The sequence below is a fragment of the Salmo trutta genome, chromosome 10, assembly GCF_901001165.1.
Source record: "Salmo trutta chromosome 10, fSalTru1.1, whole genome shotgun sequence".
Classification (NCBI taxonomy): Eukaryota; Metazoa; Chordata; class Actinopteri; order Salmoniformes; family Salmonidae; genus Salmo; species Salmo trutta.
In genome coordinates, this window is record NC_042966.1 from 11,105,241 (window position 1) to 11,118,908 (window position 13,668).

Genomic DNA, 13,668 nt, shown 5'->3' on the forward strand with positions numbered 1-13,668 from the left:
TATCTCTCCTATCTTTCTCACCCTGTGTATTCTCTCTTTCTACATCGCTCACTCTCCTTCCTTCCCTCCCTCTTCTCCCCTTTTCCTCCAGCGTTATTGTCGCCCTCCGTTCAAGTCAATATTTTTTCATTCCTTTGGGTCTGTGTTGGCACAGAGTGTCTCGGTCTCAGGTGTGACTGCAGTCACGTAGCCATAGCTACCTGGCACTGTCCCAACACACCTATGGCACCCGGAGTATCCCAGAGAAATGTACACGGACCCCTCAGCTCTCTGTATTTAACTCGGGGGAGCCACTCAGTGAAGACAGTATCATTGTCTTTGGTGTTTTGCTCTTTAGTTTTGGATTGGCCAGGGCACGCTAGCATGTGGTATGTGATTAAATGGGCTGTTTTCAGACTAGAGTTTAGTCATATTGTGGCTGTCATAATGTGTTAATGAACCCAATGTTAAAAATGATTTTTTCCCCCCACATTGTCTGCTTCATATCATATGGATCTAGTTCAACTATTTAGCATCAGCTACGGAATCAATACCGAAATCATGCCTTACTGTAAAAACGTTGATATTACTGTAACTTTATAACGTTCAACTCTTGCTCTTCCTCTCCTTCTCGGATTGTTAGTCTGAACGTTTTGCTGGCGCAGAGATAGAAACCATGGTGACTGGTTCGTTTGGAGGTGGCAGTGGTGGGCGGAGTTCGCAGTTTTGTCTCAGCTGATCGGACTGAATGGGCCCCTATGCCTTTACACTTATGCACGTACACACACACGCACACACACAGGTGGCGATGAGGGCCGGAGTGCAGCCAAGTCCTGCTGTTATTACAGATGTATATAGGAAGGAGGGAGGGCGGGCGGGAAAAGGGGGCTTGCTAGCCTAACGTGTGGTGTTTCACTCACTCACTCACTAAGCCCTGGGCTCTCTTTCTCACACAACACAAGAATAGTATGGTCATGAAGTCAGCTTCCACTATGGCACTTGGGCTCTCTGAAAGCAGCTCACAGATGTTTTATACGCTGTAATTTTATGACACATTTGCACATGAATTCAACGGGACTTGTGTGTCTACCAGTAGATTGGGGATTGTAGGCAACTCAGTTGATCCTATTATTACTTTTGTCCTTTTTAGCATAGTCATTAAATCACATCAAATCTAGTCTAAATGCTTTGGTCGCCTACACAGTTAGCAGGTGTAATGGTGGGTGTCGCGAAATGCTTATGCTCTTGTTCCTATCAATCAGTGCCGTAAATGTCAAACAAACACACAGTAATAAAACATTAAGAAATAGTAAAACAATTTAGTACAGCAGTAGATATATAACTAGTATATAAACATTATAAAAGTGGCCAGTGTTCAATGACTATGCACATAGGGCAGCAGTTCCTAAGGTGCGGGGTGGAGTACCCGGTGGTAGCCGGGTAGTGGCTAAGGGACAGAGTCTAGTTTAGCAGGCCGGCTGTTTAATGGTCTGATGGCCTGGGGATAGGAGCTGTTTGTCAGTCTTTCTGTCCCAGCTTGATGCACCTGTGCTGTCTCTGCCTTCTAGATGGCAGTGGGGTGAACAGGCCGTGGCTCGGTTGGTTGTTGTCCTTGATGATCTTTTTGGCCTTTCTGTGGACTTCAAGAAACAGCAGAGGGAGCACCCCCCATCCACATCGACGGGACTGCAGTGAAGGTGGAAAAGTTCCTCTGCGTACACGTCACTGACAAACTGAAATGGTACACCCACACAGACAGTGTGGTGAAGAAGGCGCAACAGCGCCTCTTCAACCTCAGGAGATTGAAGAAATTTGGCTTGGCACCTAAAACCCTCACAAACTTTTACAGATGCACAATCGAGAGCATCCTGTCGGGCTGTATCACCGCCTGGTACGGCAACTGCGCCGCCCGCAACCGCAGGGCTCTCCAGAGGGTGATGCGGTCTGCCCAACGCATCACCGGGGGCAAACTACCTGCCCTCCAGGACACCTACAGAACCCGATGTCACATGAAGGCCATATAGATCATCAAGGACAACAACCACCCGAGCAACTGCCTGTTCACCCTGCTATCATCCAGAAGGCAAGGTCAGTACACGTGCATCAAAGCTGGTACCGAGAGACTGAAAAACAGCTTCTATCTCAAGGCCATCAGACTGTTAAATAGCCATCACTAGCACATTAGAGGCTGCTGCCCTATACATAGACTTTAAATCACTGGCCACTTTAATAAATGGAACACCAGTCACTTTTATAATGTTTACATATTTTGCATTACTCATCTCATTTGTATATACTGTATTCTATACTATTCTACTGTATCTTAGTCTATGCCACTCTGACATTGCTCGTCCATATATTTATGTATTCTTAATTCCATAATTTTTCTTAGATGTGTGTGTATTGGGTATATGTTGTGAAATTGTTAGATATTAATTGCTAGATATTACTGCACTGTCGTAGCCAGAAACAAGCATTTCGCCACACCCGCAATAGCATCTGCTTAACCCGTGTATGACCAATAAAATTTGATTTGATTTGAGATGAGAACACAAAATCTTGTTCATAGTAATTGTCCTGTATGACTCAGTTGGTGGAGCATGGCCAAGATTGTGGGTTTGATTCTGGGGAGCATCCACACATAGATATGTATGCGCGTAAGTAAGTTGCATTGGATAAAATGTATGAATTCATACACCCACTAAGGAGAAATGAATTACCTGCATTCTCTTTCTTCAGTTCTTCCACCTGGCCCTAGCTGGCTGCCACTCTTGTCTCCGTGTTCCACAGCTTCTTTCTCTACTCCGAAACGATGTCTCTCAGAACCACCGCGACATCTCTCAGCTCCAACACAAATTCTTTCAGCTTCTGCACCTCAGTTAATCAGTCATGTTCCGTGAGTGTGAGTTTGTTGGTAGTGTCAGTAGCTTTGGTTCCTCTGTTTTCGATCTCAACCTTCTCTCCCTGAGCCCATGCCCCAGACAGACAGAACAGCAACACTAGCAGAGCAACAGCACCCTTTCGTTCTGAAATGATCCCTTTCGTTCTGAAACGATCCCTTTCGTTCTGAAACGATGCCTTTCGTTCTGAAACGATCCCTTTCGTTCTGAAACGATCCCTTTCGTTCTGAAACGATCCCATTCGTTCTGAAACGATGCCTGTTCAGATACGATGCGGTTTATGAGGCTCAGTTCTCCTTCTTATAACACTGAGTGTACAAAACATTATGAACACCTTCCTAATGTTGAGTTGCACCCCCTTTTGCCCTCAGAATGGCCCCGATTCGTCGGGGCATGGACTGTACAAGGGGTAAAGCGTTCCACAGGGATGCTGGCCCGTGTTGACTCCAATGCTTCCCACAGTTGTGTCAAGTTGGCTGGATGTCCGCTGGGTGGTAGACCATTCTTGATAGACACAGGAAACTGTTGAGTGTGAAAAACCCAGCAGAATTGCAGTTCTTGACACACTCAAACTGGTGCGCCTGGCACCTACTACTATGCCCCGTTCAAAGGCACTTAAATCTGTTGTCTTGCCCACTCACTCTCTGAATGGCACACATACACAATCCATGTCGCAATTGTCTTCAAAATGATTCATTAACCAGTCTCCTCCCCTTCATCTACACTGATTGAAGTGGATTTAACAAGTGACGTCAGTAAGGGACCATAGCTTTCACCTGGATTCACCTGGTCAGTCTATGTCATGGAAAGAGCAGGTGTTCATAATGTTATGTATACTCATTGTATATGTGTGTGACCTGTATGAATGCACACACACATATTTTGTACACTCAGTGTATGCACACATCCTAGGAAGCACTACATGAGACACGTCACACTTGTCCATGACGGAAAGTTTAAAAACTAAAACAAAAGATTTGGTAGAACATTTGATCAGATAAGTTTTTACCACATAGCAAGTCATTTCAACCGATGTTGTCTGCAACTGCTGTTTAGTAAATCATCTCCTAATGTTTCGGCACAATTTGTAAATGGGTTTTCTTTTGTGGTAGAACTATCACAGCTGTTAACAATATGGTCCATATATGGTTTTATGTTTGTAATATTTTTGTTGTTGTTGTATTATTATAAACTCTAATAGTAAAAACAGCAATCACTGCGTCCCACCTGCACAGATAAAACTTGAATTGTGCGTTTTTCCTAGGTCTTTATTATGTCTCAAACACAGGGTAGTCTTTATGGAAACCATACATTACTGTACACCATTTCTCTCTTTAGACATGGCCTTCATCCTGTCAGACCTTTGTCTGCTTTCCATTAGTGATGTCATTGGTTAGTCACGGCAGTCGTAGATATGGCCATGCAACATTGAATTAATTACAGTCTTTCATGGCAAGAATTCTTCATGGCAAGGAAGGGCAGGCCTCCTTCAAGGGTGTAACACAAGAGACCGAATCCCAGCAGGATGTGGGCATACATACATTATTAGTCAGTCACTGAATATGGATGAGTGTAGCAGCAGGGTTTAAGGCGTGTTTGTTTTCTTGTTCATTCTGGTGTGTTGGCGCTTACAGTGTCTCTTCTTCAGTAGAGTGTCTGATGAGGATGAAGCAGAGACACGAGAGAGAGAGAGAGTTGAACAGGTAGAAAGAGACACAAGGGGAAAAAGGAGGGTGGGAGAAGGAGAGGAGAATACCACGAGGCTCTTTCTTTTCAACTTCTCTTACACTTTTATGTGGAAAAAGGGGCCAAAGGCCATCAAGACATATTTTCTTAGCTTCAAAAAATGTCTCTTTTCTCCTTTTTCGGTCGTCTGGTAGTTGGAGTCGTGTTTCACTGATTGCTACTGACATTCAGCGCATTCCTGACATAACACAAACTAGCCTAAATGGTACGGGTTCCTCCACACGTGCAGACCTGCTCTCAATAGAGCCTTTCACTGCATCCCTCCATCCAGAGAGAGAGAGAGAGACGTCGAGGGAAAGAGGGTGAAAGAAGAAAGAGGGAGAGGGGGAAGAGAGAGAGGAAGATGAAAAGAGAAGGAGAAACAGATGGAGAGATGGAAGGAAGGAGTGCCTACAGAACCATTTGCATGCCCTGCCCCCCAGATATTATTATTATTGCATGTTCAGCCTATAGCCATGGGATTAGGAAAACGTGTGTGTAGTCTGAAGCATCCACAACTACCCATCACTCTTAACCACTAAAATGCACAGCAGTAGAACCCAATACAATCCCCATTCTCCACCATCCTGTAAAGTGGCCAGTCAGTATGAAACATATTTGTGTTTAGTTTGACAGACACTTCAATGGTTAGTTAGGGCTTCCTCTGTACTGTTTGACACACATTGCTGAGGGAGCGTGTGTGTGTGTGTGTGTGTGTGTGTGTGTGTGTGTGTGTGTGTGTGTGTGTGTGTGTGTGTGTGTGTGTGTGTGTGTGTGTTTAGGGGTTGGCTTAGTGGGGGAAAGTGGAGCAGAAAGAGAGCCTTGAGCTCCATGGGCCCTCAGAGAGAAAAGAGGGATGGAGTCTAAAAGAGGGTCAAAGGTGCCACGGAGGGCAGGAGAGGAGCGGAGATCAGGTGTTACAACCACACACCTAGCAGAGGAAGGCAGGCAGGGAGTGAGGGAAGGTAGGTTGAAAGCATTGGGCCAGTAACCGAAAGGTTGCTGGTTTGAATACCCGAGCCGACTAGGTGACAAATCTGTCGATGTGCCCTTGAGCAAGGCACTTAACCCTAATTGCTCTGGATAAGAGCGTCTGCTAAATGACAAAAATTGAAATGGTAGGAGCTCAAGACTGTTGGGTATCTGGTAGGAATGAAGAGAATCAAAAGGATATGACTTGTTCTTTACTAATCCAGTGTTGTTAGTAAGTTATTTGAAATAGTTGCCAAGTCTAATGATTGCTAAACGTTACTACACAGAGATAGACTAGCGATTAGCATGCTAACCAGCTCCTGTTTATTTCAGTACAGCTCAATACAGGTCGGTAGTGTCTCAGCAGTAAATCACTTGTTGAGCAAGCTAACGCCCTGCTAGCATCCTTTTGATGGGCTGCTAACGTGAGAGCCTGTGATGAAATCCCTCTGCTGAGAACAATGTGCCTTTCATGACATGTGATAGAAATCATAATGATGTGTGTGAGAGAGAACCCTTGAAAAAGAAAAGGAGGTCTGATGCAATAATTGAATAACCAGCGTCTCGACAGCCAAGCTGTCTTCATCAGGGTTTAATGACAAACACTGCGGGTCACTAGTTTATATAGTTTGGAAGGACACACAGGTGTCTGTAATCATGGCCGGGTGTGGCTTGATGTCATTGGTTGATTTACAGATATAAATAAAACATAGAAAAAGCATCAATGGATAACATACGATCATAGATAGATACATAGATACAATTTGGCTACATAGGCCTACAAACATTTACAATGAATAGCAGAAGAGTGAACCTTCCTCGCCTGTACCAGAAAGGCAAGGGAAAATGGTCCATAGGGTAGTGTCTGATATCAAGACAGACAGACGCATGCACGCACACACACAGGAGAGATGGTACTGTACATAAAGCACTGTCCTGATCGTAGGCCATTTTTCCATGTTATTACTGAGGACTGTACAGGCGTGGTTCCATCCGGTCTGGTCCTGTCCTGATACTGCAGCTAAACGAACAGAGCTGCCATGAAATGCTGCTGCAATGGGGAAATGTGGCTCACATTTATGAAATAGTACTGTATGAGGTGATGTTCCCTGCCAATACAGCTCCCATGTGATTACCAGTGAACCTAGATCTGGGTGACTGGGTTCACCTCAACCACACCAGAGGCACGGGTTCTCATCACTCTGGACTTCTCCTCCTTCTATTCTATCCCTTCTCTCTTTTTTTTCATTCTTTTCTGTCTCTCTCTTTGTCTGCTCTCTCACGCTGCCCAGATGTTTCGCTCTGACATCCCTCCTTCGTTCCAATACTCTAGCCTTCTCTTTGGTTTCTCCGGATTCTCCTTTTCTTCTCTCTCTCTCTCTGGATTCTCTCTCTCTCTCTTTGCCGGCCCAGATGACATCCCTGGCCGCTTTCTCAGAGTGTGTGCTGACCAGGTGGTGGACGTCTTCTCAGCATCCCAGAGCCCAAATGACTTCGCCCCGTCGCGCTCACCTTGGTCATCATGAAGTGCTTGTGATGGCCCACATCAAGACCAGCATGCCAGGCACACTGGACCCACTCCAATGTGCCTACCGCTCAAAAAGATCCACGGAAGATGCCATTTCCATCGCTATTCACACGGCCGGAACACCTTTTTGAGAACGCTGTTCGTTGACTACAGTTCAGCATTCAGCGTTATTGTTCCCTCCAAGCTCGACAACAAGCTCAGAGCCCTGAGTCTGGACACCACCTTCTGCAACTGGATCCTGGACTTCCTGACAGGCAGACCACAGGCTGTGAGGATTGGCAAGAACAGCTCCTCCACACTGACTCTTAACACAGGGGCCCCCCAGGGGTGTGTCCTCAGTCCTCTGCTGTATTCCCTGTTCACCCACGAATGCGTGGCTTTGTACGACACCAACTCCATCCACAAAGGAGTTGATTGTTGACTTCAGTAAGCAGAGGAGGGAACATGACCCGATCCACATCAACGGGACTGCAGTAGAGAGTCACAAGTTTTCAGAAATTCGACATGCTGCCCCGGGTCCTCTCCAAATACTACCCCTGCACCATTGATAGCGTCCTGACCAGTTGCATCACGGCCTGGTATGGGAAGTGCTCCGTCCACGATCGCAAGGCCCTCCAGCGGGTGGTGAAGACGGCCCAGTACATCACTGGGATCGTGCTCCCACCCATCCCGGACATTTACTCGAAATGGTGCCTGAGGAAGTCCTGTAGCATCATCAAGGACACCACACACCCCAGCCACGAGATGTTCACTCCCTTACTGTTGAGCATGAGGTCTGATACCAACAGGCTCAGATACAGCTTCTATCTACAAGCCATTAGACTGTTGAACACTTCAACTGGACTGACAACCTGATCTGTTTCTCCACATCGTGGCATACATGCACTCACTCATGCACACACCCTCACAGACATACACACACATACACATACACATTCATGCTACACACACATCACAACTGCTTCCTTCCATCTCTCTCTCTCTCTCTCTCTCTCTCTCTCTCTCTCTCTCATGCACTCCGTTTCCCTCTCTCTCTCCCAGGCTGTGGCAGCTGTAAACCTTACCGTGACTAGCTGTCATTAATCTTCCCTCTCTGGGGGCAGGCTCTTGACTCTGTGCCAGAGAATGGTTCACAGGGATCGAGGGAGGGACAGAGGGAAGGAAGAAACCCAAAAGAGAGCTTTCCTCTAAAACACACAAAGTCGTCGTCCGTCCCCCCCCCCCCCCCCCCCAACACACTAATGTGTGGCGTTGCTGAGTTCCTTGCCCCTGGGAACTGAAGCAGTCCAACTAGGATGCAGTGGAGTGTGAGCAGACAAATAAACACACTGGTTAACACCACTTATGAGCATGATGTTGAATTGCCACCCTGGCTGCTGATAGTGTGGACTGGGAGTGGGCTGTTATCCTCAGTTTATTGATGCTATGGAGAGCCTTGGATGGACACTTCTAAGCTCAACTTATTGTTTAACATCCATTTTCTGCTAAGCTCCCAACTCTTCACATCCAACGCTCTCCTCATGTGTCTTGACATGCTGTCTCCTTAGCACTTGTTTCCATCTCATTTCATGTCCTGAGAATGAGTCCCTATCCGTGGTCTCTGTGGGTTTTGCTGTGATGATTTCCTCCGGTGGTGACTCATTCTCTGTGTAAAGTGACTGAGCACAACTGCCTTATAACTGACCCCGGAACTGGTTTCACACAGAAACTGCCAGCCGCGAAATAGCTGAGTTTTTTCCATGCTATGTACTATATATCGTTCAGATACAGTTTCCTCCTAGCTAACCAATAAACCAACCCACCCACCAACCATACTTCACCCACCCACCAACCACACTTCACCCACCCACCAACCATACTTCACCAACCACACTTTGTACCTCACTTATTTATGATAAAACTCAAATTCCATTGAAGCAATGAGGTTCAAGGGAATGAAATGCTTCAAATGCAAACTCAAAGCTCTGAAATCTCTTCCACTTAGGCTTCTTAACCAATGTCAATGAAAGACCATTGATTAGGGTAGTGGTAATAAGAAACGTAATCTGTAAGGCCGTCCGACAAGGATCTTAAGAAGTGGTATCCTCTAAAGTGTTATCATCATGTGTTTTACAGAAACTTGGCCATTGGCATAGGTATCCAGAATTTCCCAGAGGGCCTTGCGGTGAGCCTCCCTCTGCGAGGCGCAGGGATGTCCACGTGGAAAGCCTTCTGGTGAGTAACACTTCTCTGTTGGACCATGTAGTACCTTTATATGGCCTACTCTGTTCATCTGCATCTCAACTCATACTACGGGAATAGTTTTATCTTGGTTTGACAGCCAATGACTGAAGGAGCCAAAAAGGGCCCCTAGTAGGGGTGTGGAAGTTTAAACGAAATTGGGATTGTTAACATTAAGGGGGAAAAAATGAAATAATGTCTTTGCCGTGTTATAGACTGACTAGATGATAGGCTATAAAGGCCTGGGGAAAGTTGGGTAATATAAATAGAACCAGAGAGGAAGACGCAAACTTTAGGCATGCGAGACAAGACGCCGTGAGATACAGATTACCAAGACATATGCGCACCGTTCTTTCTGCCTGCCCCTCCTTTCTCTCCTTCCCTCGCACTGGCTCGCCTGCTCTTCCTCTTCGCTAATGATGAGTGTGTGCGTTCAGTCTTCGGTCTGTTGTGTGTAGAATATCCTAGCATATTCATTGATGATAGGCCCTGCTTTATTGACGTTGCGAGACAAGAAATTGCGAGATACAGCGTTCCATTTCGAGATACAGCTTTTGATTACCGATAGATGAGCCGAGTGCACGGTTCTGACTCTCTGCCTGGTGGCCGACCTGCCTATACTGTGCCCTCTCTCTCTCCATCCCTCGCTAGCTCGCTAGGAAATATGTCTTTGTGCTCTCGGAAGTGTGGCAACTAATCAGTCTCCTCCGTTCCAAAAATACTGAATCTTGGTGTAATACAAACGTTGCAATGTGGAATTGAGGTACGGTATCAGTAGTACAAGTGCAATGCTTAACCGACGCACCTTGAGACCCAAACCGTTGCTGACAGCAGCCGCATTGTGAATTCCAATGGAATTCTATGAATTTTTGTTTTAATGGAAAACCAATTTAAAAAATGGCAGTTTAAAAGTTAAGATCATTCTTTTTTTTGTCACATCCCTACCCCATAGGGTACTAACTAGGATTCTAACTAACTCCTCATTGTCTATTTCCTCAGGTATGGACAGCTCAGTGGTATGGTAGAACCAATCGCCGGGTTGCTAGGCGCCGTTGCCGTGGTGCTGGCGGAACCACTGTTGCCATACGCCCTGGCCTTTGCTGCCGGGGCCATGGTGTATGTGGTGGTTGATGACATCATCCCAGAGGCTCAACTCAGGTGGGTGGCCATGCAGACTGATGGAGAACATCGAGCGAGAGGAGGGATAGATGTTCTATGTTCTGTTCTATTAACAGTGCCCTCCCATCGCTAAGCCCATGTCTTAGTCAAGGCTTAGCCCATGTCTAACCCTTTCGAAAACACTTGAACAAAGTGTCCTGGTAATACATGAACATACATCGAGAGGGTGATAGAAGAGAAGAGACAGAAAGCATAGAATATGGCCGAGAACGAAATAAATTCTTCTGTCTTTTTTTCCCAATTTTTCCCACCCTGGTTCCAACTCTTTGCTTGGTTGTTCATAGCGCTCCCATCTCTGTGACTGAGCCAGACTTGATCAATCGCTGTCTTTGTGTAATTGTGAGCCACAGGGAGGGAGAGTGGGAGAGGAGCAAAGACACGGTCCCCCTGGAATGTTCTGGTTTTCACAACCCTGGGCGTATTGTTTGCTTTAAAATTCAAGACGGGAAGCGAGCTGTCTTTTGGCTTGTCCTCTCTTCAACATCCAACATTTTGTGTGGGTAGACTGTCACTGTGAAGTGTGTGCCTGCTGGCCTGTTTATTGTGTGTGTGTGTGTGTGTGTGTGTGTGTGTGTGTGTGTGTGTGTGTGTGTGTGTGTGTGTGTGTGTGTGTGTGTGTGTGTGTGTGTGTGTGTGTGTGTGTGTGTGTGTGTGTCATTCTGTCTTTGTCTCTGTCTGTCCGTCTCTATTTCTGTCTGTCTGCCTCTATTTCTGCCTGTCTATCAATCTTATCTTTCCAGACTTTATGTCTCAGTGTACTGTATATGACTGAAGTACTGTATAAATACACCAACATTGATTAACCCTGTCCATGTATATTGTCTTGAAGTGGGAACGGTAAGTTGGCTTCCTGGACCTCCATCCTGGGCTTTGTGGTGATGATGTCACTGGACGTTGGGCTGGGCTGAGGCTTCGCATGGAACACCGCTGATGTCACAGAATGACAATCAGCAGACCTCGAAAGAAGAAAAGGGACCAAATTTGCCTTTTCTCCAACTGCTTGCTTTTATTTTAGTTTATTATATGATTTTTTTATGTTGGAATGATATATTTTGTGCATTTCATCCAACGATCTGCATATCCATTGATTCTCATTTTACACCTAGTCGGCTCAGGGATTCAAACCAGCCACCTTTCAGTTACTGGCCCAACGTTTTTAACTGCTAGGCTGCTGTCATGTGTGCTCCCTCTCCGGCCTCTAGGTCACCAGGCTGCTCGTTATGGCGATACACCTGTCACCATCGTTACGCTCACCTACCCGTCGTCAGACTCACCTGGACTCCGTTACTTCCTTGATTACCTTCCCTATATATGTCACTCCCTTTGGTTCCTTCCCCAGGCGTTATTGTTTCTGTTTCAGTTTCATGTCTGTGCGTTGTTCGTGTTTCTTGTTTTGTTTTATGTTTCGTTTATTGATTAAATCACTCACTCCCTGAACTTGCTTCCCGACTCTCAGCGCACATCGTCCCAGCTGCTAGCCGCCCTGATTCTCGAAGAACATAACTTAGAAATACCTCATGAGCTTAGTGCAACCCAAAATATAATCTTGTTTTACTCCGATGTTTGTAAACAATTTAAATGTAAACAAGCACTGTGTAGCCTCATAACATGGTTAAAACTATAATTTGGATATCATGGATGGTCAGTCTTTGTATCCATAGCTATGTTTATGAATTTCAGAGTGGTTACATTTCTCCAGCCTTAACCCTCAGCATTTTACCATAGCAGTGGTGGGGTTGGAGCTTTGTTAATGTTTCAACTGCAGATTTAGGAAGCTCAAACAAATCCATTTTTTTTCTTCTGAAAATGCAAAAAAAAAAAATGATACTGGATCCTAATTATAAAATGTGACAATACTTGAAGATTGACGTTTGTATGACTAGTTTAGACTGGAACTGAGACAGCCGTGTATGAAAAGTTGATATTTTGTATTGAATGGATCTTTATGGATTCATGGGGTTACGCCTCTAAGGGCTTATGCCATTTTGGCTCCAGCTGTGTCGACCACTGCACAGTTGTACCTCAACGCTGTGTTTTGAAGGCTAGTTATGGTCACTGAAGGAAACACAGGGATCTGTGTCTACAGACATGTCACGAATAACCAGCCGGATGTGTTGGTTTGCCGGATCTTTGCTCAGACGAGAATGTACTGTAATATATTCAGAAATGGTGCACACCCTGATTCATTCAGGATGGCATGATGTTTTCACCTTCCACGAAGCAAACATTTAAATGACAGAGTGATTCGTAATGCATGGTCCACTGTGTGATACTGCCTTTGGATGAAGGGAATGGGAATAGCAACATTTTACAGCTAGCTTTCTTTTGTCAATCTTAGCACACCTTTCCATTCTTATTGCATTGTTATTATAATATTGTGACATTCCGCTATTCTTACAGATGAAATGAAATGACTAATGTGAAGTTTGTGTGAGAAATCAGCTGTCACAGCTAGCCAAATGGAATGCTAGCTACATAACTCAAATGAAACCTCCTTTTTGCCTTTCCATTTTTTTTCTCCATTCGTGAACTGTACTGTACTGCGTGAGGCAGGGGGGCTTTTAAACCCTTGGGACCAATTAGGATAAGGACTTCCCTTGTCCATGTGATCTCATTCATTGTGATCTAAAAGGCTAAACTGGTCCTAAATCAGTACTCCTACCCGGACACGCTTGATACAAACTGCCCCTTGTTGCCCTGCCTGACTCTGTTTTAGGGGGGGGGGGGACCATTCCCAAGGAAACGTGAGCGAGATGTGTTATTGATGGCGATGAGGATGCAATAAACCAATACTGCTTCCACTATGTGTGTTTTTTCTCTACGTTGTGAGTCAGTGGGGTCAACCCTGGTTCAGCCACTGCCCCACTGACTCGTGATTCACTGGAATGAATCACATACTGTACTGTAGAACTTTACTGTCATGCAGCTGTGCTCTTACTGTACACGGCCCAAGCCTAACTGGGAATACATGTCATAACTTGAATGTGTGGTGTAAATCATGCCTTTTTTTGCCATTGGGAGATTGGCATAAAAATAAAAAAAAAACATCAACATATACATAAAAACATGAGTTATACTCAGAAGTAGTCCTATTCAGACTTCCTCATGCACTAACCAATGTAAAGGCTTCATACATGTGACAATGGACGGTTTTGTGCTTCTGGC

The 13,668-nt window shown here is 45.4% G+C and overlaps 1 protein-coding gene across 2 annotated transcripts in view; it reads left to right on the forward strand.

The window, feature by feature from the left end:
• Window positions 1–11,466, forward strand: part of LOC115201101 (zinc transporter ZIP11-like) — a 166,193-nt gene extending 154,727 nt beyond the window's left edge. For both annotated transcript variants that reach the window (XM_029764390.1, XM_029764389.1), the window contains 3 exons: window positions 9,220–9,318; window positions 10,324–10,482; window positions 11,333–11,466. In XM_029764390.1, coding sequence (XP_029620250.1) covers window positions 9,220–9,318; window positions 10,324–10,482; window positions 11,333–11,411 — 337 coding nt within the window. In that variant the 3' untranslated portion in view covers window positions 11,412–11,466. The remainder of the gene's footprint in view (window positions 1–9,219; window positions 9,319–10,323; window positions 10,483–11,332) is intronic.
• The last annotated feature ends 2,202 nt before the right edge of the window (window positions 11,467–13,668 follow it).